Source organism: Lagenorhynchus albirostris, chromosome 9 (assembly GCF_949774975.1).
Source record: "Lagenorhynchus albirostris chromosome 9, mLagAlb1.1, whole genome shotgun sequence".
NCBI classification, from domain to species: Eukaryota; Metazoa; Chordata; class Mammalia; order Artiodactyla; family Delphinidae; genus Lagenorhynchus; species Lagenorhynchus albirostris.
In genome coordinates this window covers 60,874,206-60,899,481 of record NC_083103.1, presented here as the reverse complement: position 1 = coordinate 60,899,481, position 25,276 = coordinate 60,874,206, and the positions used below count along the sequence as shown (strand labels likewise).

The window sequence follows — 25,276 nt, the reverse complement described above, 5'->3', positions numbered from 1 at the left end:
AACTGAGACTAGGAAGATTAAAATTAACCTTTTAATTTCATGGGCAATACTGGTCCACAAAAAGGATATTGTAGACTTATATCCAAAACAGCAAGCCCTGAAAGAGTGAAACCATCAACTTAATTATGTGGGTACAGTAGGGAGAAAGTTTGTATGTAAATGGCTTTCTAATACAATGTCTCAGAAATACGATAAAGACTTCACTTTTCACTGAAACAGTGTTATTTGAGTTTGAAGCTAGTGGTATATTTATATGTTTCAGAATGAATTCCAGTGCTGCCTTTACTCATGGAGATTATCTACTGGTAGAGAAAGCAAATTAATTCTAAATAGCCATGACCCTCTCGCCAAATGCTATTTCAAGTGATTGGGAGGAAGGAAAGTTGAGTTCCCTAGTTTGGCTTGATATCCTTTCTTTTCTGTTTTAAGAATTTGAATATAAACTTCTCCCCTCACATTCCTTTTTTTTTTTTTTTTTAAACAATCGACTCTGAGTAACTTTGTATCGGCATAGGCTCCACAAAAGGACAAAACTAGATTGGAATCCTGTTGCTGCCCTCACCAACACGGTGACCTTGTCAGTAAAATTTCATTGTCTGTAAAATAAGAATCTGTGTTTTATAAATGGTTTGATTTAAACACGAGCAAATAAATGAAGTCACCAAAATGATATCTGGCACATAGTAGACCCTTTAGAAATTTCAATTTCCATCCTATTTACCTTTCAACAAATTCTGAGCACAGCATCTTTGATTCACCTATCAATAGCTGCAACTCTCTCATATACGGTACGTTACAGTTTACGCATACCTTCATATATTTATCTGTCTGGTTACTCCTGTCATTAACTCTAGGCATGCTTACTCTCTTTTCATGGGAAACTGAAGTTCAAAAAGATGAAGTGACTCGACCATGGTCGCACAGCTGATACACAGCTGGGACTCAAATCCAAACCTCCTGACTGCTAGTCCGGTGGGGTTTTTTTAGTGCACTAAAGCTGCCTACTTTGTCCACATGTTCAGAAAAAAACATCTGATTTAGGCTGTGATTTCCTCACCCCAGCATTTGACAATTAAGGATTCCAGTGTATACAAAAGGAAAAAATTTAGTAGAGTTTGAATAGATAGAGCATCCAGAATTTTCTCTTTAATGTCAGCCACTCCCTTCTATGGAAAGCAGTGTTTTAATATACGATTAGTATGCTGAGCATAGGGTGATGGTAAACATTATGTTTTTGCATTATCATGAGATGACAAAATTACCCACTCTCAAAGGACCAGCTGCTGCAGGGTGGCTGGCACCCGTGATGCCTACATTCTCAAAACTATTTTAATTGGTAGTTTTCCATGATTTTTTTTAGTCAGTCAGAGAGGAAATGTCTGTATAAACCTATTAAAGCCATAGCATCTGTTATGATGAAATGACACCACTGAATCTTTGTAAGTGAAATTGTTCTAGCTCAAGAATTTGAAGCTAATCAGGGTTCTCATTGAGCCAAGAGTTCCTATCACGCAGTTCCGCAAATACATATAGAAAAGTTATGAACAAAAAAGATAGGAAAATTCTTCCCATACTTTTTATATATTTCCACTACCGTGTTACAATTTTAAATTGATGCGCACAACATACATGAAACTATTCATCACATTAGACGTATGTGTCCTAAGAGGAAAGAACAAATTTTGAAATAAGACCTAGGATCATATCCAATCTCTAATCAAATTGCTGACAGCTTTAGACAAAGAACTTAACCACTTGGAACAACTCTTATCTGTGTAATATGGGTAATAGATCCTATTCCACAAGACTATGGAAGGAATCCAATAGTTAAGAATATTGCAAATCAACAAATTGTGCACTGCTACCAATAACAACCATTTATTAGGTGCTTATTACATACTGAGGTCTGTGCTAAGGACTTATATGGACATTACCACATTTAATCTTCCCCAAAGTCTTTATCGTAGGCATTACTATTATATCTATTTTATAGATGAGACTGTGGAGGCTTAGAGAAGTTAAAAAAAATTATCAATGTTTACAAACTTAGGAAATAGAGGGCCCAATAATTGAACTTAGACTTGCTCTTTCATTCATTTAACAAAAATTTGCTGAAGAATAGATCACCTGAACAAAATCAGGCACTGTTTGGAAGAAGGAAGTGGGGAATGGAATGGAAGGGGGTTAAGCAACCAACCATGTCCACTTTATCCTGGGCACTGTGGAGAATGAGTTGGAAGGTGACAAGAGAGGATCGGAGAGACTAGGTAGGAGGCTGTGGAAGTAGTTCAGGTGAGAGATGATGTTGACTTCAGCCAACAGGGTAGCACTGGAGATGAGGAACCTGGATGGACTGTAGATGTACTTTGCAGGTGGAGCCGAATGGGTGGTGGGAGGAGGGGTGAAGCAGGGGTAGCCCCTTATTTCTTACTCCGAGCAACACAGCGAACTGGGATGGGGAACACGAGAATGGATCTGTGGAGTGAGGGGAAGAACTCCTTCTAATCTCAAGTCTGACACCCTTAACCATTATTAATATTCTCACTAATTATTATTGTGAATATAAAAGAGATTTACAGTTCATGGCCACTATGAACTATAAAGTATCTAGAAAGCTTAATGGAAAATTCAGCTTGTTCCTTCCCATGAAAAAAATGGCAAAAAGGAAAAGTCTAATGTAGGCCGTGTCATAATTCTTAGTTTTTAAAGAAAGTACCTAGGGCAAGGATTGAGATTTTATTTGAATTTTGTGAGATCTGGACTTTAATCCCTATAATATCGTGAAATGAATTTGAGGGGGAAAAAAAAACACTGGAAGATAATTTGCCAGAAAGCTAACATTATTTCAGATGATTGAATCCTGTATATATTTTTTTCTTTCTGCATGTTATATTTTTCAGATTTTCTAAAATGATTATATATTACTTTTATAGCTAGTAAATTAAAAATTCAAGAAAAACTAATTTATAAAGTTACATTTGCTATGTCTATATAGTCTGTGGGAGTAAGTTCTGAGAACCACTCAAATTGTAACCCTCAGTCAAGGCAATTAAAACCAATCAAAATGCTGATGTGACTGACAGAGACCTTAAAATATGTGTCCTTCTAACTGCCCCCTATGTGATGCAGTCCCAGTCAGAGTGGACTGGAGTTCAGTATGGGACCTGACCAGTAGGGTGGTCAATGTTGGGAAAACTGTGAAGGCTGAGGAGTTCAAGGTTTTCTCGATTTCCTTCATTTGAAGTATTTCTTCCAAGTATAAATATTTTTAAATTGCCTATACCTTTTGCCTCCCCACATCTTAAGGTTAGATACTCATAAGATTCTTTCAGAAATTCTCTTAGCCACTCCTGACCTTTGCCTCTTTTCCTTTCTTTCAGGGTCAATGATTGTATCTTACGGGTGAACGAGGTGGATGTGTCAGAGGTTTCCCACAGTAAAGCAGTGGAAGCGCTCAAAGAAGCAGGGTCTATTGTTCGGCTGTACGTGCGTAGAAGACGACCCATTTTGGAGACTGTTGTGGAAATCAAGCTGTTCAAAGGGCCTAAAGGTAATAGACACATAAATAACTCACAATAGAACACCAGTGACAACCTATTTGGCTAAAGATTATGCCATAACACATCTATGTAGTCCATTCTTTTATTGTCTGATAGTCAGCACTTACCATGAGTTTTGAAATCCTATGATAATGGTAGGTTTTTACGTAGAGTAAGAAACCACTACTGTAAATATGAACTTAGAGAAGGAAAGGATAGATTTCTGAGGAAATTTTCTTATAAACAATAACAACAACAACCATCTACATTTTTCTATAAATTTTTAATCTTACCGGATCATCATGACTTAGCCGGCATGTTAATACTTTTCTAACTTTTCAAATGTAAATGGTAACCTCCCTCCTTTAGTAAAATAGTAATGTGAAAAATAATAATTGAAATAGCCTATCCTGAAATAACAATTATTATATTTTTATGACACTTGTGATTCGTTTTGATTTTATAATACTCTTATCTGTTGTATTCAAGTACTACATAGCATTTTATACTTGCAAGAGTCAAAATAAGTTAAAATTTATTTTTCTGAAATGTTCACAAATCTCTTGAGGTAATTGCAGTTACCCTGGGGAATCACATAAACAGTAAGATGAATCATTATATTAATTTTTAAGAATAGTCCTTTGAGCTCTGCTCTTCAGAATGATGACAGTTAATATTAACAGTATTTCAAATGTTTTAGAAAAATCAAATAATTGGCTTGAGTATTTTAAATATTTTAAAAGATTTTGAATACAGAGTCACTATACTCTTTTAGTAAATTATTTCTCTTTCCCTTAAAATCTATGTAATCTCTAATACTATATGTGATTTACAAATAAGCACACCACCTTCTCTGCAAGGTAGTGGTGGGTGGTATTTAAGATCTCAGACCCAAGACTCAGGCGGGACTGAGTTTAAAAGCCTGGTTCAGCCACTTACAAGCAGAGTGACGTTGGTTAGACCAACCCCCTTATTAAATGGGGATCATAATGGTAGCATCCCATTGGGCTTATGAGAATTAAACATTTAACTAATAGCTGGCAAGTGGTGAGCAGAAAAGCTTTCTGGTTGAGTGCAGACTCCAGAGCCAAAGTGCCTAAGTTGGAATCCTAGCTCTGCAGCTCACTAGCTGTTTGACCTTGGGCAAATTGCTTAACCTCTCTGAGCCTTAATTTTCTTATCTACAAAATGCAGGTAATAATAGCACTTGCCCCTAGAAATCTTGTGAGGATCAGACGAGTCAATATACATAAGGTGATTAGAATAATGGCTGGCACAAATTGACAACAAGTATTAACTATATAGTATATACATGTTATTTGTAGTTTGCTCCATATACTTTGAGCCTCTGCTACAGTTGTTTGGTAATCTAATAAAGTTATCAAGGATCCCTCGTGAGTTAAATTCAAATGCATTAAAATCACATAATTAATTCTGGGGGAGGTAGGTGGAAAGAAAAGAAGGTAAAGCATTTCCATACCACAATGTCTGGTGATATGAAAGAAAAGACCTTCTATCCTACACATGTACTAAAATCATATTTGCCATGTGCTTTAAAGTTAAACCAAATGAGCATCCCACTACTTTGATTAAAAAGATATACTATATATAAATAACGTAGATATTTCTACAATTCAATTAACAGCAATTATTCAGCACAGCCTTAAGGCACGTACTAGTTGAAAGCACTCAGCAAAGCATTACCATCCATTAGGAGGTCATCGAGTGCTGAGTCACTCGATGACCTCCAGCTGCTCAGCAGAGCACTTAAAGGTTCTAGGGAATCGAGAGCCAAAACTCCTTAATTTTATCAGGAACACATTTTTTGGGGATCTCTATCTTTGGTATTAGGGCCCTAGCTGGTTTACTTCTGTCTGAACTATATTCTCCTTGGAGCCAGGAGTGGGGCAGGAATTTCCCTGGGACAAAGAGAGTGAGACGTGGGGACCGGTGAGCATTAATCGACCAGGAATACCCAGACAATAACCCAATGAAAGTATGCAGCATATGGGTGACGGGCTTTTCTTTTGGTTTATTTATTTATTTATTTATTAACATCTTTATTGGAGTATAATTGCTTTACAATGGTGTGTTAGTTTCTGCTTTATAACAAAGTGAGTCAGTTATACGTACACATATGTTCCCATATCTCTTCCCTCTTGCGTCTCCCTCCCTCCCACCCTCCCTATACCACCCTTCTAGGTGGTCACAAAGCACCGAGCTGATGGGTGATGGGCTTTTTCTACTGGGGAAAGGAGAACCAGGAAACTGGTAGAGCTAATTTTACATCCCTGAAAGCAGGCTCCTGCCAAATTCCTGTAGAGGGCTGTGGGCCTGTTGGTCCTGTTGGGTTTATGTTGAATCAGTCATACTTTTTTGTACTGTCACCATACAAAGATCACTGATGGGGATTTGTTTCTCTATATAGAGCTTATTGATTTACAGAGAAAGAAACTGTTTTAGTCATTGTTTAAATCCTTGATGCCTTTCCCTGTGCCTTGAACGCAGGATGTGATGAATCAGAGTAAATTGGATTCTACACTAAATCTGTTGATACCTTGCAGTCTTAACCTCCCTTGGCACCTTTATTCTTTATTTTTGAATGATGATATATATATTTTTTAATTTCTGTCAATGTTTAACTCATGCCATGGAAACTGTTATGCAGTGGAGACAATGAAGATGAATCAGATGTGCTTCTAATGGGAGAATCAGAAAGTTCTAATGGGAGAGAGAGACATAAAGCCAACTCACTTTAATGCTAGACAGAATGAAATCAGCTCTGTGGTTGAACTTGAGCCATGATTCCAATTGAACAAAGAGGAAGATGTGATTCATCTTGATCAGGAGATCCAAAATGCTCCAGAGAATTTAAAATTTAATATGTGCTTTCAGACCCTTATCTTCCCTTCACTGAGCATGTGGGCATTCTCAATAGTAAATATCAACACTCTTGCCAACTGGGCTAACTAGCCTCAATTATGAGTATATAATACAGAGCTAACTGAATGTGGTCATTAATTTAGTTCTTCAGTGATTCAGCAAATATTTATGAAGTATTTATTGTGGACTTGACACAGACCCAGACAATGAGGATTCACAAAGAAAACAGAGAGAATTCTCGCTCAAGAAGATTATGGTCTGATGTAGAAAACACCTATAATCTAAATTGGGAAACATGATATCAATGAGCATAAATGATTAAGGAGGCACGAATTAAATAGTGGGTCAAAGAAGACTTCCCTGAGGAAGTGCCACTTAAGCTAAACTTTGAAATACAAATAAAATTAGAAGTTAGCTGGACAAAGGGTGGAGGAGAGTATCCAGACAGAAGTAAAAAGCATGTGAATATGAAGGCCCCAGTGTAGGAAAGATCTTCGTACCTTCCAGGAACTGAAAGAAGTCAGTTGTGATTGAAGTTTAATGACAAGATAGTGAATGACACGAAATGATATTGTCAAGGTGAGCAGGGGCCAGATCATGTACAGCTTCGTTGACCGTATTTACAGATTTGTTATTTTATTTCAAATGCAATGGGAAGTTCTTGAAACATGTTCAGCATGTGATATGGTCAAATTTGTTGTTTTTAGAAGATCACTCAGCTGCTGTAAAGAAAATGCATTGAAGGGGGGCAAGAGTGGGAACAGAGATCAGTTAGGGGACACTTGGAGAAGGTAGAGAAAAATGGATGGTGAAGATGTAAGTGATGCCACTTATTGGTAATCTAGATGTGGGGTATGTCCAAGGTTGAGGCCCTTGGACATACTCTAATTGGTCCTTCTAATAGAGCAATCTAATGGATTGGGGTGCCATTTGTGAGATGGGGAAGGCTGTGGAGGAACCCGTATGGGGACTCTACTGGACATGTTGAGAAGACTGTGCAGATTCTGAAAAGGAGGCAGAACTGGAAAACATCTGTCTGAAAACCCTGTTAATACTCTGAATTTTTCCCATTTTTTATCAAATATCTGGAGTTGGGGAAATACCTGAATGATTGACTTTCTCACTTTTACCAATAGTCTTTAATATAAAAATCATGAATATGGCTACTTTAGCTATTTTGAACAGTTATAAACATTTAGTAGATCTATTTGATAGACATTCTTAATGCCCCAGGCCATTTTTGTTTGGGGATTATTTTTGGTTTTGTTTATTTGTTTTTACATGGGACAGAAGGTAAACAGTGTTATTCCTTTTTGTTATACAGATGCAATGTTAAGGGATTCCTTGAAAAAATCATTTGTGGTAGAATTAAATTTACAGTTTTCCAATTTACACCCTTATGTTTATTCCACCTATTGTACAAATCACGAATTCTGAGATGATCTTTGATGTATGTGATTCGTCTGTATAGCAGTACTAGCCTTCCCAATATTCAATTAGAATCATCTGGCTAATGGTTTATAGCCATGTATTTCAGTAAGGGATATTTGGGTAATATGCACTACTGATTTAAAATGTCTCTTCTTAACAATATATAAAAATTTCCCTAACCTCACAGTTACAGATTTGGTCATTGCAAGCAGCTGGGGTGTCTGTGTGCAGGCAGTCAGTTGAGAAAAAAATGGCTAATCATGTATAGGAAGTTGTGATTAGGCAAATCCATTTAGACTTGCCAAACAACCAAAAATATGCGAGGAAGAGAATCTGAAGTGTGCATGTGGTTTCCCAGGAAATAGGTTTATAATAAAAGTCTTTCTAGTGACTTTCCCAAGGACACTCTAAGTCATAATTTCTCAGGAACTAGATAAGTAAACACTTGTAGACTGTTGGTTTCTGTGGCCTAAGCCAAAGAAGCCTAAACCTATATAAGAAATGAGATGCCTTCTAAGATGTTCTTGCTGCTTACAGATAATATAGCTAGTTGAAGGCCAGGTTCTAGAATGGAAATATTAAGGCCATAACATTGTTAAATCCAAAGGTAGACTTTATTTAACCACCTTATTTTTTATTTTATTTTATTTATTTATTTATTTATTTATTTATGTTTGCGGTACGCGGGCCTCTCCCGTTGTGGAGCACAGGCTCCGGACACGCAGGCTCAGCGGCCATGGCTCACGGGCCCAGCCGCTCCGCGGCATGTGGGATCTTCCCGGACCGGGGCACGAACCCGTGTCCCCTGCGTCAGCAGGTGGACCCTCAACCACTGCACCCTAACCACCTTATTTTTTAATAAAAACTCAAAGAGTGATAAATTTTGTCTAGCAAAACATTTCACCAATTCTACATTATTTTTGAAAATGTTTTTAAACATCTTCAGTTTTAATTTCTTCATAGTTATATACATTTTTTCAGTTATAAAAGTCTGTAACAGTGCGAACTGCAAATGCAGTGAAGAATGCTCTCAGCTTTGCACAAGAAGTAAAAATAAGTATAAAACACACTGACTGTAAAAGTCACTATACTAATGGCCATTTATAATGTGTATAATTCAACCACTAGAGAAGCCACATATGTAGTGATGAAGTTCCTGGACGTCTCTCTAAGTAGGTATGAAAACTAGAGTAAGTGTCTTAACCTCTTTGTGCCTCACCTTCCTTGTCTGCAAAATAGATGTAATTTGAGTATCTAATTCATAAGGTTATTTTCAGGATAATAATTGTAAATTCTCAATACGTATTTAATTATTTTTACTCTTTTTATTATCATAATTGACTAAAAGTTGAATAAAGAAAAGCAGCAAAGCACATACTCATTCTGGTGCTTTAAAGTGCTTCCCATAGTATTTTACACAATCTAGTCCTTTAGTAAGTATTCATATTTCTTGGATTAAAGACTCGAAAGTTAATTAAAAGTTTTTACTATTAAGCAATTTCAGATGAAGCCAATATATATTTTCATGCATTGACTCAGATTTCGGCATGTATATACACACACACATATATTTTTAATATATTGGTGCTGGCATCTGTATGTGCACATATATAGTATGTTCAGCTGTGTTGTTCTCTCTAGCTCTATATAAATTTGTTTCTAACAGGTCTGAGTTATGATGTGGTATATGAATCTATGTTTTATGAAAATGTGCATATATGTCTGTTTGTATTTTTCCTTAGTTTTCCTAGTTTGGGCATAGATTTCAGTAGCCTCCATGTGCAGAAGTATCTCCAAGCATGTTGAAAACTGACCTCATGATGTCTCCTCAGGGTCAGCGTCCACCGCCTGTCCTCCACCAGTACAATCTGCTCTTCCTTCTGTCCTCTCCATTTATGTTAAAGATTGTCCCACTCATCCAAATTAAAAAGTTCAAAGTCCTTTTCTTTTGATTCTTCTTTCTTCTTTGCCACCTTTATTAAATCAGGCATCATGTCCTTTGGAAACTACCTCCAACATAACTAGTCTTCTCTTTAAAATCTCCACCGCCATTACTATGGTGTTCATATCTTCATTATGTCTTGTCTGATCTACTGTAATAGAATCCATTGCCAATCCCTCCCTTCCATTCCCACACACTTCTAGATCAATCTTCCAAAAATCGCAGCTCTGTTAATTGTTCTGCCCTGCTCAAAAGTCTCTAGTGGTTCTTCCCTGGCGCTAGGTAAAAATCTAAATTTCTTGTTACTGTATTTCACACCCTCTATGATCTCCCTCTGCAGCAACAAAATTTGATTTCAGCCTTTTCTTCTCTCTTCTCTCATTCATCTGTCTTCTTATCCAGGTAAGCTGGACTATGCACAATTTCTTAAACACATGCCATACTTTCCTGCCTCTAAGCCTTTGTTTGTCCTGTTCCCACCTTTGGAATGCGTTTCCTTACCACTGTGATCACTACCTTTTGGCATCATATCCATCCCCAAGAGCCAAGCCAGTTCAATTCTATCTCCTCCACAAAGCTATTACTAATCAATCCAATCAGAAGCAGCCTTTCACTTCTAAGAGCTTCTAAAACACTTCATTTCTTCCTCTTCTGTTCATTTTCTTGTTACCGGACCATCCAAGTAACCTTAGCACATAGAAAAGATAGATATCAACAGCCCAAATTAAGGAGATAAACAAGCTGCAAAGTCTAACACTTAAGACACTGAGTTTATGATCTCTACCCTGGCCTGTGCTAAATTTGAAGCATTTAATGAACACTTAAAAGGGAAGTACAAGCCCTAGGTTTAGTCTGCAACCAAACTCTGTGTCGCAAGTGGGAGGAATTGGGGTGGAGAGATGGAGTAGAGTCCAAGACAGATCATGCTCATCACTCATCAGCTCATACTCATCAGTATGGCAGGAGGAAAAAACAAGGGCCAAGATGGAAGCTGAATGATTTTACTGCCAAGAGGAGTTCCTTATGAGGCAAACCCTTGCATGGACCCCTTACAGAAACTATCCATTCAAAAGATTGGGATAAACAGTATTTGAAGCATCTAGCACTTTGCTTAACAGGCCAAGTAATCAAAAACCAACTTCTAGATTATTGAGGATTTTTATTTTATTTTTTCTTAATAGCCTACATAACAGATTTATTGTCCAGCCTGGTTAAATATCAACTTAGCATGCCTCTGATATTACAGACAATTTCTCAAATATCTAACTGGAATGAAGTTTACGACTTGTCTCGATATCTGCATACTCAACTCTTTTCTCTCATCTGTCCTTCTTCTTCCATCTGTTCTGGTCTTTTTTCTCTCTGACACTAACGTGGCCAGAGTAAACTTTCTCAGAGTTGATATGAGAAACTCAACTGGCAGTTTTCAGAGATGGTCATTTGGTAAATTAACCATTTCACAACTTGATTTTTGGTATATAGACCTAGAGCTACAGGTATTGAGTATATAACAAGTGCTCGATCAACATTTGAATGAGCTAAGATTTTAATTGAAAATTGAGTGTACCATCCTTACAGCATAGTACAGAGACTGCCTGCACTGAAATTCTTCTTTTTATCCCATCTGTCCATGGATAATTTTGCTGACGGCATTCTATAACAGGTTGTACAACTACCACCTGACCATGATAACTTGGGAATGTTTAGGTTAGCAAAGTTTTCAGTTGTCCAGAATTCAGCTCTTCATACCCAAATGGATCACCAGACCACTGGGTAAAAACTGAACACAGCAGTTATGCAGTGATTTTGATTGCTGGCATCCAACCATTTACTGCATCAAGGGACGCCATACGTTTCCCCTTTCTTGCCATGGGGTAAATTATAATGTATATTCATTTTTCAATGCACATATAAATGTGTCTCTGAATGCAAGGCACTGTTTACTCTTTATTCAGTCCCCTGTCCCAGGCTCTGAGTTCTACGTGGTAGGTAGACCTCTTTGTGGTGAAGGGCCTTTCTGAATAATGGTTTGACACTTTTTCTTTTCTTTTTTAAACCAGAGGGAGTTTTATTTTTTTTTATTTATTTATTTTTGGCTGCATTGGGTCGTCACTGCTGTGCGCGGGGCTTTCTCTAGTTGCCGCAAGTGGGGACTACTCTTCCTTGCAGTGCATGGCCGTCTCATTGCGGTGGCTTCTCTCATTGCGGAGCACAGGCTCTAGGCGCGCGGGCTTCAGTGGTTGTGGCTCACGGGCTCAGTTGTTGTGGCGCACGGGCCCAGTTGCTCTGCAGCATGTGGGATCCTCCTGGACCAGGGATTGAACCCGTGTGCCCTGCATCAGCAGGCGGATTCTTAACCACTGTGCCACCAGGGAAGTCCCAATGATTCTTAATAAGCACAAATAGCAATTCAGCTGTTTGGCATGAGATCTCAAAATACTACATTTTCCTTTTAGTGATAAATTTTTTTCAGTCCTTTTGAATTACCCAAATTGTTCTCTTGGAGGAAACAGGGATATGCTTGAGTGCATGTGTAGTGCAACGTTTTACTGAAATATAATATTCAGAGTCTAAAAGAAAATGCCTAACTACATGTTAAGCCAGGGAAATAGTCTTCTTGGAAATAAATTGTAATTAAATCACCACTCTCTGATCTCCCAAAGAACAAATACTTTTTTTTTAAATAATTGGACAAAGGACAACATATTTGATGAGCTCACCTTGTTCCCAGGCACTTTCTGTAGAATTTCTTTAATATGTACATGGTTAGTTTCTGATCATTTCTGGATAAATGATATGTACTTGTGGGTTGGGAGGCTCTTTCTCTAAGCTGATATTTAGTCCGTCTTTGTAATGACATCCGTAAAAAAAAAAACCTCTCTCCTGAGCCTTGTAGCAAGTGCTTTATTCATGAAGAAACAAACTACAAATATTTCTACTATCCTCCCCACTGTTCTGTACATTATAACATCATAGGAGTGTAAAAACAACTAATTATATTTACTAAATCATTTTGGAAATTAAGGAACGATGCCCCACCTCTCATTTGCCCTTTGAGGTTAACACTTGGCCATTGTTTCTTTTCTTACTTCTTTTTTGTTTAAAGCTAGTTCAGGAATTTTAACAGAATTTATGATCAATGGCTTTTTGAAAGTCAAAATTATTTTTTACCATGAAAACTTCAGATATAAAAAAATGCCTTGTACTAGATGTAGTTTGGTTTATTGACATTCAAAAGTTTTATAATTCACATAGAAAACACTGTTTACCTAGCTGTGAATATTTGCTCAGGTAAATACTTGTATAGCATTTTTTTCAATTTTTTTTATTAAACTTATAATATTTTGTTAGATTCAGGTATACAGCAAAGTGATTCAGTTACTTTTTTCTGATTATATTCCATTATAAGTTATTACACAATATTGAATATAATTCCCAGGGCTATACAGTAAATCTTTGTTGCTTGTCTATTTTATGATATCTGTTTATCCCATACTCCTAATTTATCCCCCTTCCGCCTCCCCTTTGGAAACCATAAATTTGTTTTCTATGTCTGTGAGACTGTTTCTGTTTTGTATGTAGATGCATTTGTATGTATACTATTTTTAAAAGTTTTAAAAGTAAATGTGTTGCTGTGGTAAATACTATGAATATAAATCTTTCCAATTTAGGATCAGCAACAAAGCAATTCCATGAAAAGATCTTAGGATATGGACAGCATCTAAGTGTTTCAACCCTTGTTTTACCTAACTGTTAAATGGGCATATTAAGTAGCCTTGGTTATTGTGAGCATTTAATGAGATACCTGGTACATCTCAGTGCCCAATAATTTTAAAGTGTTCTCCTTCCTTGTTTATATTTTTAAGAAGCAAATATGTGCAGAAAATAATCCTCCATTCACTCAAGAAATATTTTATTTCAAAAACATTTATTAAACCAGGCATTCTAAGTGCTAAATCAAAGGAGTGACAATAAATAAAGATTTTTGGCTTTTCTCTCAAGTACCTTCCTAGAAAACTGTCATTCACCTAGACTGAAATAATGCAGTCCTTTTCTGCTAGCTGGCCCTGACTTCATGCTAAATTCATCACGGTCCCCTAACTAAATCCATTTTGGTTCCCAAGCTCATCAACCAGTGTACATTAAATTCTTCTTCTTCTCTGGAACATTGAGATCCAATAAAATTAAAGATTGCAGTATTTTTTATTCATGGACCATGACTCTGAATGCCATTACCTGTCAGTCAGAAGTCTTGTACTACTACATGGACTTTGTCCCTGAGCGTAATTCAATTGCAGCGAGATAGACACATCATCCCTTACAGAAAAGTTAATAGGAAAGATTAAAAAAAAAATCTCTGCTTTTAATACCCATAGAGAAAGCCAACTTAGGAATTTTTAAACATGGAATATGCTATGGGCTAGCCAATTATGAGATCCCACCAAAAATCCACTGTAAGTAGGAAATTTTCATAATAAAGATGATATTAGGAAAGGTTGAGAATTTTCAGTCAAGGCTAAACAGAGAGCAGATGAAAAGACAATGCTCAGAATGGGAGAAAATATTTGCAAATGAAGCAACTGACAAAGGAATAATCTCCAAAATTTACAAGCAGCTCAATATCAAAAAACCAAACAACCCAATCCAAAAATGCGCAGAAGACCTAAATAGACATTTCTCCAAAGAATATATACAGATTGCCAACAAACACATGAAAGGATGATCAACGTCACTAATTATTAGAGAAATGCAAATCAAAATTACAATGAGGTATCACCTCATACCAGTCAGAATGGCCATCATCAAAAAAATCTTTAAACAATAAATGCTGGAGAGGGTGTGGAGAAACGGGAACCCTCTTGCACTGTTGGTGGGAATGTAAATTGATACAGCCACTATGGAGAACAGTATGGAAGTTCCTTAAAAAACTAAAAATAGAACTACCATATGACCCAGCAATCCCACTACTGGCCATATACCCTGAGAAAACCATAATTCAAAAAGAGTCATGTACCACAATGTTCATTGCAGCTCTATTTGCAATAGCCAGGACATGGAAGCAGCCTAAGTGTCCATCAACAGATGAATGGATAAAGAAGATGTGACACATATATACAATGGAATATTACTCAGCCACAAAAAGAAACAGAATTGAGTTATTTGTAGTGAGGTGGATGGACCTGGAGACTGTCATACAGAGTGAAGTAAGTCAGAAAGAGGAAAACAAATACCGTATGCTAACACATATATATGGAATCTAAAAAAAAAATAAAAGGTTCTGATGAACCTAGGGGCAGGACAGGAATAAAGATGCAGACGTAGAGAATGGACTTGAGGACATTGGGGGAGGGGGAAGGGTAAGCTGGGATGAAGTGAGAGAGTGGCATGGACATATATACACTACCAAATGTAAAATAGATAGCTAGTGGGAAGCAGCCACATAGCACAGGGAGATCAGTTCGGTGCTTTGTGACCACCTAGAGGGGTGGGATAGGGAAGGTGGGAGGGAGACGCAAGAGGGAGGAGATATGGGGATGTATGTATATGTATAGCTGATTCACTTTGTTATACAGCAGAAACTGACACACCATTGTAAAGCAATTATACTCCAATAAAGATGTTAAATAATAATAATAAATAAATAAAAAGAGCAGTTACGAAGAGGGAAGAGTAAAAATAACAAAGGAAACAAACGAGGCACATTTTTCTAGGCGAGTCAGTGCCTTACAGTCCTGAATGAAGACATACATAGTTTGTTCAGTCTAGCACATTAGTCTTAGGAAGAAAGAGTTCAACAGTTGCTTCCCAGGAACCTAAAATATTCATTGAATATTCATGAGTAGTTGAATCATATGGGAAAATTTAGCCTTCACAGATCAATTCATTTGAATAAACTGTGGTACCAGTTTTTAAAAATCATGATAATTTTGATGTCCAAGCATTCCTATTTATCAAATATTCTAATCTCTCAAAATACACACATTCACTCATGTGTTTAGTAAAATATTAATTGACTACCTCCTGACTGTGGGACTAAAAGTTGGAGATAGAGACCCAGTGTGCCCTTGAGGGAGAGAGTGGTCCCAGCCTAGTGTGTGAAATGTACATATACATAGATAATAACAAATACCATCTGATACTTATATATATAGGCTTTTGTGAGGAAGTCTTGACCAAGACTTCAACTTCTACTTTAATGCTCTGGGAAGAAATAGCTTTTTAGCACTGGTGATAGCTGTTCACTTGGGAGACTGCCCCAATCATTGGATTTTTTTCCCTATAATTGAGCTGAAAGTTGGAGTTTTTTGAAAGTGTCCATCAGTTTTATTTCTGCCCTTTCCAGCTATGATGACAACTCTTCATAGAAGAGCCCTTCATACATTTGTAGGCTACTGTCAATTCTCCTTTTAGGCCTCTCTCCTTTAGACTAAGGAATCCCAGTTTATTAACCATTCTGGATACAGTGTGATTTTCAGACCCTTTATTTTACTGTTTCCATACTATTATTTTTTTCAAGTTTGGCAATATCCTACCCAAATAACAATACACAGAGTTACGTAGAGAGATCCATTGATATGCTTGTAAGTGCAGACCATGGTGAATAGAGTTCTTTATGTGAACTCCATACTCTGATTATTTAATGTAATATAAAATTGTGTTAACGTTGCTTTTAAGACTCTTTTTGTCGGTTCATATCAAGATTATAGACAGTTAAATACTTCCTATGAATCACTGGCTATCAGATATATTACACTCTATTTTAGAATAACTGACTTTTAATGTAAATTTATAAATTGATATTTATCTCTGTTAAATATAATATTGTTAAACTGAGCTTAACATCCAGAGCTATTGATATCATTCTTTTTTTTTTATTAAGAACATTCACATTGTGTTTTTTTTTATTTTTCTTTTTTTAATTTATTTTTGGCTGTGTTGGGTCTTTGTTGCTGCACGCAGGCTTTCTCTAGTTGCGGCAAGGGGGGTTACTCTTCATTGCGGTGCACGGGCTTCTCATTGTGGTGGCTTCTCTTCTTGTGGAGCATGGGCTTCTAGGCACACAGGCTTCAGTAGTTGTGGCACATGGGCTCCGTAGTTGTGGCTCGCAGGCTGTAGAGCGCAGTCTCAGTAGTTGTGGCGCACGGGCCTAGTTGCTCCATGGCATGTGGGATCTTCCCGGACCAGGACTCGAACCCGTGTACCCTGCATTGGCAGACAGATTCCTAACCACTGTGCCACCAGGGAAGTCCCAATATCATTCTTAATAGTAATTCAACCGTTCCTCATATTAGCCACCCTTTCCTCATTTGTGTCGATTACAGATGACCTGAAGGTAAACAGATGGAATTCTTAGAAACAGGATTTGACAGGGATGCATGTTGCCCAGCACACATAGATATGAAATGAATCCCACAGTTATAAGGAAAGACTAAATACTGAACCAATAGAAAGATGAAGATAAAAATAATGCTTATAGGCAAAGTTTTCCACCAAGCAGACTATATGCTACTAAAGAACTGGTTTCCAGGTTATGAGAGCAGATTAATCTTATCTGCTTATAGGAATTCTCTCCTTCGATAACTCACAAAATAAACATAAGGAAAATCAGGAACAACAACAAAAGTATGCTAACAGTGATGAAAGAAGGCATGAAGCACAACTCAATGCAATATACTCAAAAACTGTGATGAAGGAAAGAAACAGTAGCAGAGAGGTTTAGAAAGGCTCAGGTGCTACCCCACTCCCATTCCCCTCCTGAAACTGTGTTGGTAATTGGCAAAATCCTGAGACTTCTTTCTCACTGATACCGCTAAATCTTGGAAAAGAGGACACTGAGCTGGTAGTCTTATCTTTTTCAGAGTAGTTGAACTCGCTGTTGGGAGAATCCAACAGGGAGAAAGTAAGCAGCAGTGTTGATCTTCTCTAATGGAAATTAAGGCTCTGTAGCTGCATCTTGAATTAGAGAAATTACCCAACTAGATGCATCTTGATTTAGGACATTAAACAAGATTCTCAAAAGACAGCAGAATTGGGGTGTTCTAAGAAAAATGGCACACTTGACTACAGCCTCTACTGACCTCTCCCCCAACTCATTCGTCAGCTATTGCCTCAGGTGCAGAAAGTCATTAGAATACAAAATACCCAGACCCCCATACTATAACTTAAAGGAAAAGCAAAATGAGTATATGTACAAAGGAAAAGAGTAAACTAGTCATGGGTACTATATCAGAGCAAAGTGTCTGATTGAGCTGCCCAAGATGAGCAGGATGAAAAAACTTCAGTAACCTCTAAACATACCACAATCAAATAGTTTTAAATCATATAGTTTTAAGCCAAAGGAAGTCATCCAAAAATTATTTCAAGCAATAAAAGAATTGAGAAAGGTAGCTAGGTATAAAATTAATATATAGAAATCAATAGCATAATGAATATATATGCACGTATATGAACACAGTAACCAATTAAAATATATAATAAAAGAAGGTATATCATTTATAGTAGCAATAAAAATTATAAACACTTAAGAATAAATGAGTGAGATTTATATAAAAGTAACTAAAAGACCATTAAAGGGCATACAAGAAGGGAACTCTATAATATGTCATTGGAAGGAAAGATGTGGCATCAAAAATTGTCAATTTTCACTTTTTCACTAAAGATTTAAAACAAAACTACCACTGAAAAAAAATTTAAGCAAGAAAAGTTTATTCTAAAGTTTATATGGAAAAAATTAATAAGCGAGAATAGCCAAGAAAATTCAGAAAAATAATGTAAATGAGATAGGTCTTAGCCTATCAGACATTAAAATATTAGGAAGCTATAATGAAAACGTGAAAAGATATATCAAAGTAAAGGACTAAAAAAATCATAAATAGACAAGAAACATAGAGAAATTTAGTATATGATAAAGATGGCATTTTGAATAAATGGGAAAAGATAAATGGTTTAATAAGTCATATGTGGAAATTTGTGCATCTATCTATCTTAAAAAAGACTCTACATAACCTAAACCCAAATAAGTTAACAATCAAATTTGTATTTTATTTTGTTTAAGAAATAAAAATACACAGCTATAAAGATAGAGATGGGTAAATTGAACTATATTAAAATTCAGAACTTTTGTTCATTAAAAGAGAATAGAAAAGGAAGCCATAGAGTGGAGATGTTCCCAATAAATCTATCAGACAGTTGTATAATGCTTTACCTTACTCATAATGAAAGACTGCAAATTGAAAGTACAAGATACATTTTTCACCTATCAGATTGTCCACATTCAAAAAATGTGACAATGCACTGTGTTGGCAAGTGTGGTTAAAAAGGCTTCCTCATATATTGCTCCTTTATATTGGAGAGCAGTGTTAAAATACCTCTAACTTTTTAAATGCTCAAACTATATAGATTCTAGTTCAAGTGCCACTATCGTGATTCTACTTCTAGGAATTCAACCTGTAAATGAACTTGCATAGGTGTGAAATAAAGTTAATTGCATAAATGTGTCTAGAATTTTTAAAAAATGACAAAGGAAGAATGGCTTCAAAAATTTCAGTATATCCATGTAATACTATTCCACTGTTAAAAAAAATAATAATAAGGAGTTCTATATGTACTAATAGGGAACAAAATCTCATATATGTTGTAAAACCATATACATGATGCAGACAATGTACATAATGTTTTATCATTTGTTTAAAGGAGAGATGAATATAAATAATATGCTTGTATACACAAAAATCATTTCTAGAAAAATAACTGGTAACAGTGGTTGCTCCAGAGAGAAAAACTGTGTGAGAGGAAAACTTATCTTTTTACTGTGTATTCTTTGTACCTTTCGGATTTCCTGTCATATACATATAGCATATTTTTAAATAACCAAAAAAAAAGTTTTTTAAGAAAACACAGAAAGTTGAGAAATGGAAGGATGAGCAAAAATACAAAAAGGAAAATAGGTTTGGCAATATTAATACCAGCAAAACAGAATTCACACTTTAGAAAGTGCACATTTTTCTGGTTATAAAAAGTAAATAATACTCTGTACAATGAAATGATAACCAGTCATAAAAATAACTTAATATTAACATTTATAAATCCAGAAGTGTTAAAATGCATCAAGAAATGGAAAGAAACACCACTTGATATATACCGTGAAAGATGCTTGACTAGGAAGAGAAATGCTGAGTAGATTTAGCTCAATTCATTCAACGAACATCTAATTTAATATCTCTCACCATGGACCATGGAATGTAGAAAGGTGTAAGACTTTCCTCTCTTCTTCAATTTCCATGATATATTTATTAGAGCCTTTAAAAGTACAATCCTTCAGTCAGAACTGTCTTGAACTGAGTTTTTCCACATTTAAATCAGTATGCCAAATAAACAATCTGAACATCTCACTTGAACCAGGGTGGATCAAAACTATTGTTTTCCCTGTCTGTCAAACCTACTCTTTTCTCATAAAAAGAAAGTAGGCTTTTTTTTTTTATGGAACTTGTCTTCAGAAGCTTCAACTTTTTTTTCTTTGATATTCTATTTTTTCCCAGGTGTTTGCACTTTGATTTTCTAATGAATTGAAGCAGCGTGCGGCTCTTTGTTTAAGGAGAGAGATGTTAGAACAAAAGGTGCATCATTTTCAGAAGTTTCTTTCCCCTATGCCTAAATTTAAAATCAAATTGGTATTTTTCTTTTTTGCTGAAGAGGAAGCTAACCCTTTGAGACTCTGCACTGACATTAACTAATAAAAGAATCTTTTAGGTCTACTATCACATGGATTTCCTCACTGCTCTAAATAGCACAGCAGTGTATTCATTTGCTTGATTATCTGTCACATACATTTCCATCCTAGATTGTCACTGGCAGCAAGCATTTTAGATGGCCCCAGCAAGAGTGGTAGTGATCATTTCCTCATGGTTCCATTAGATCTGGCTTCAGAAGGGTTATACTTTGGATGAGTGCTTGCAAAACAATATATGACAGTTGAGTGTTTGGCAACTCACCAACTGGTTGATGAAATTGAATTGCTCCCTTCTACATTTTTCCTTCGGCACTTGGAAATTTGTCTCTATTCATTCACAGGAGGAGCTGTGACCTTCACAATGAGGAATCATGCCTGGTTGCTTTGCTCATTGACTTAGTTGATACAGTTCCTCATTGTTGTAATTCACAACTTTTAAAAATTAGCTGGGACTTTCTTTTGGAACTTTTCTCAAGAAAACTCTTGCAATTTAAGAAAACTTAAGAAAAAACAAAAAATATTCTAGACATTAATTATAAATTCAATATAATTTCTCAGGAATAAAACCCAACTGTTAAGAAGAGTACCAGGGAAGATGGAATAGTAAATTGTGAAAGCTCCAACTTTACTCCTGCCATTTGTATTCATAATGGCTTTGAGTTAATATCAGTAACAGGATTAGATGGGACGTCTGTTAGAGTGGAACATTTGAGCCATTAGACAATGTTTTAAAAAATAATTTGAGGTTTCTGGCTTATTTTTTCTACCTTGGTTCTCAAATCCTAGCAATAATATTTCATTTTCATGAGGGATATCAGATATTCTCCCAGGAAAAAGCTACTTTGGTTTTCCAATAATATCTTCTCAAAATGTATCTGTGAAGATATATAAGTTTAGGGAAAGAAATTATAGAGGTTTTCAAACCTTTTCTTTCTTTAACCTCTAAAGCCTAAAATTCCCTATGACTCAGTGCTGACACCTCCTTGGTGGTCCAGCAACCTGTCCTCCTAGGTTTTCTCATCTGGTCTTATGACTTTAAGTTTCATCCCTATACTATATATGTAATATAGTTATCCTCATGCTATACATCTAATAGGTATTTCAAGATTGACATATATAAAACACAACTCTTTATTTTCAAAGCTAGCTCTTCCTAGAGTCTTCCCTAGCTTATTAAATGGCACTCAGTTGCTTACAAAAATGTAGGAGTTATCCTTGATTTCTCTTTCTTCCTCATACCCTACACCTCATTCATTAGCAAATCCTGTACTCTCAAAATAAATCTTAAATTAAGTCACTTTTCACCAACTCTGCTCTTGCTGCTATCATCTGAACCACCATCACCTCTTGCCCAGATTACTCTAATAGTATTGAAACTAGTCTCCGTTTCTACTTTGCCTCTTCTACAATCTATTCTCCATACAACAGATAGAGTGATTTTTTTTAATTAACCAGATTATATCCATTCATCCTTCTGCTTCAAACTATCCACTAGCTTCTTCTTCCACTTAATCAAAATTAAGGGCCTTACCATGGTCTACAAGTCCCTGGCTACCTCTTAGACTTCATCGCCTGTGAATCTCCCTTTGCCCATGAGGCTTCAGTCAGTCTGGCTTTCTTGCTATTGCTCCAAAGTTCTAAGCATGTTTCTGCCCAGGGCTTTGTACCTGCTATTCTTTCTGCCTAAAACACTCTTCCCCTTGATGTTCACATGGCTTTTCCCCTCACTTTACTGAGAGCTTTATTTTTCCTCATAGCATGATCACCAGAAGGTATTATATTAAAAATTTATTCACTTGTTTATGCTAGGATATAAGCCCAGGAGGGCAAAGAACTCTGTTTTGTTCATTGCTGTATCCCTAAGTAACCTATAACAGGAGCTCTCGCAGGGCAAGTGCTCAATATATGTTTGTCGAATAAATGAGACAAATATTAAAGAGTTGTAATACAAAAGAATTTTGTCCATCTAGAGGGCAGAACTAGGAAAAGTAGGTGTTATTGGGTAGCAGACCTTGGCTTTGGGAGAAGAAAAGCATGAGAACTATCTGACGCTAGAGCACAGAGCCTTGCAACACACATGGTGAGCTCTTTGTTGCCACAAGGGTTCAGGCAGAAGCTGTAAGCGTCCTTTTACGGGGGAGATCCAACTGTGTCATCTCTTAAGCCCTGTTCATCTATGAAAATCTATGTCCAAGGGTGGTAAGCAGAGAAGGAAAAGCTTGCATTTGATTACTTGGAGAATATGAGCGTGAGGCAGTTATTCACAGATGCAACCACTTTAGGTCACTGCAGAAAGTTCCCCAGAAAAGACATAAGGTGGTCTCCCACCTCATCCACACTCTGTTCCAGGATGCCAGATAGGCTGTCACTGCATCTGTGAGGAGCCTTTCTGATTTGTGGAGGGCAACAAGCCTCTAACGCTCTTGCTGCTCTCTGGCTACTTGCTTTCTCCTGTTGGATTGTGGATATAGCCCACCAAGTACAAATTCACAGGCTCTTGCATTTTAACTTTTAGATGAAGAAGCTTCCCAGAACCTCATTGCTCTTTCATCCTAAATCATATTGAGGAAAGACTGACCCGCCTTTCAGTAACTTTCACTAAGTCCTTTACAGAATAGAAAAACCCAGACCGGGGGTTGGGGGGTGGTCTGAGTTTTTATTCTGTAAAGGACTTAGTGAAAGTTATTATGGTGTGAAATAGTGAAATATTCAAGGAACAGCTTCCAACGTATTCAAAAGTTTATGCTCTATTTTGGGGAGAATTTGTCATTGGAAAGAGGGAACAGAGAAATAATATATATCAAGCACCTACTGTGTACCAAATGTTTAGATCCTCGCCATTCATTGAACTTCAATGCTGTGTGAAGTATTTTGTATACAGTCATGCCTAGTTTGTTGAATGAACTAGATTTAGTAAGGTAAAAGCAGAAACCAACTTTATTTTTTCTCTCTGACCTGCCACAAAACCCTCTGAGGATAAATGTACCCCTGCTTTGATACAATCTCAGGTCATTTACAATAATAATTAAAAGTTCCTTTGGTCTGATGATCCCATAAGTTTAACACAGTTAAATGTAAAAACCTCTGAGCTCTTATCTGATTTTAAATGTCTTTACCTCCCCAGCTCCATCTTGCTTCAGACCAAAAAAATCTGCAATGATGAGCCTTTTTGCTCAACATGGGAAGCAGGAGATCATGGGAAAAGGACATAGTTTTACAGGGTGAGATCATTGTAATCTGGTTTCAGTACCCTTAGAATGGCACATGTATAATCTTTGATGCTTTCTCCTTCCTGGGGCTTCTGTGGATTCCTCTGAGTTTCTCCTGATGGCAGACTCAAAACTGTGGTTCTCTGAATGGAAGTAAAACTTCCTTTGATGGCTGTATTTAACTCTTTCTCAGCCCTGGGTGTACAGTGGTCCACCCCTCTATTGAGCCGCAGGCAGTCCCCTTAATGAGGAAACCTGACCAGCTTCCCACCTCTGGACCCACATCTAGTCCGTGGGAAATAGGCACTTTTTCCTTTTGTCTGAGGAATTTCAGCTCTCTCCCACTGTAGCACCCAAGCTTCACTCTGCTCCCAGTTGAAGTAACTCTAGCTACAGTCTCTCACTTTACATTCTTCTGGTGGAGGCAACATCCAGATTTTTGACTCTTACAATCTCGGAGACATATGTCAAGAGCTCTAAGTCAATCCAGAGAGAGTCTGTCTTTCTAAACTTAAGTTAAAGGGAAAGCATCGCTAAGACTGACAAAACCAGTTTAGGATCACCTCCTTTTCAAGTCACGAGTGGTACTCTAGCACCTTAATTCTGAATGTGAGGTTATTTTAGAGTTCTTCCAAAATAATAGGAAGAGTTGTACTTAAGATTCTATTTCATGTTAATTTTTTCCAAATAATCCTGTAAGTTAGATACTATTATTCCCTATTTTATAATTTAAGAAACTAAATCTTCAGAAAGTTTAAATTAGTTACCCAAGAACACACAGCCAGCATTGGTGAGTATAAAGGACATTGTCTCTGTTCTCAAAGCACTTATTTCTTTGAGGGAGACAGAATATAAGCTAATATACAGGGAAATAAATGCATGCCTGTTCATATATACATGCATACAAATTACGAAGTGCTGTGAAGGATAAGAACAGTGTGCAATGATGGAAATTGACAGGGAGGTCAGAGAAGACCTTTTCAAGAGGTGAATCATTAAGTATAAGGTTTCCTTAAAAATATAGTTTCCTTATGAAGCATAAGAAAAGAACACTCCAGGCAGAAAGACTAGCAGATGCAAAAGGTAGAAAAGAGCTTAGCAGGTAAAGAACAGAACACTGGCTGGAACACAGCGAGTGTGGGAGAAGTTGCATAGGGCATGGTTGGACAGGTAGGTGTGGCTCAGAAGACTTAGGTGAGAGTCCTGGGAGGTAAAAGCCTTTGCTCCCTTCCCCTTTATTGTACTATAATAGAAGTTGTAAGATCAGTGTCAGCAGGGCTCAATTCTTATACTTTGTGACACCCTTGCTTTTTGTCCCTACCATTTCCCTCCCTCTGAATTGTGTCTTCTCTTTTTAGTTCTCTCCATGCCAGCATATCTTCATATATTCATGTAGCTCACCCCTCAAACCAGCTCCCATTTCAATTTCCTCTGGAAATCCTTTGGTTAAATTTAAGAAATAGAAAAAACAAAAAAAATCTGGTCTTGACTACATTGTTTCGTTTTGTTTATGTCTCCTCCCCTATTCAACCCTCTCCTCCCC

At 36.8% G+C, this 25,276-nt stretch overlaps 1 protein-coding gene across 1 annotated transcript in view; it reads left to right on the top strand.

Annotated features, from left to right (window-relative positions):
- DLG2 (discs large MAGUK scaffold protein 2) overlaps window positions 1–25,276 on the top strand; it is an 812,204-nt gene that overhangs the window by 221,140 nt on the left and 565,788 nt on the right. The window contains exon 5 of the mRNA XM_060157866.1: window positions 3,381–3,550. Coding sequence (XP_060013849.1) covers window positions 3,381–3,550 — 170 coding nt within the window. The remainder of the gene's footprint in view (window positions 1–3,380; window positions 3,551–25,276) is intronic.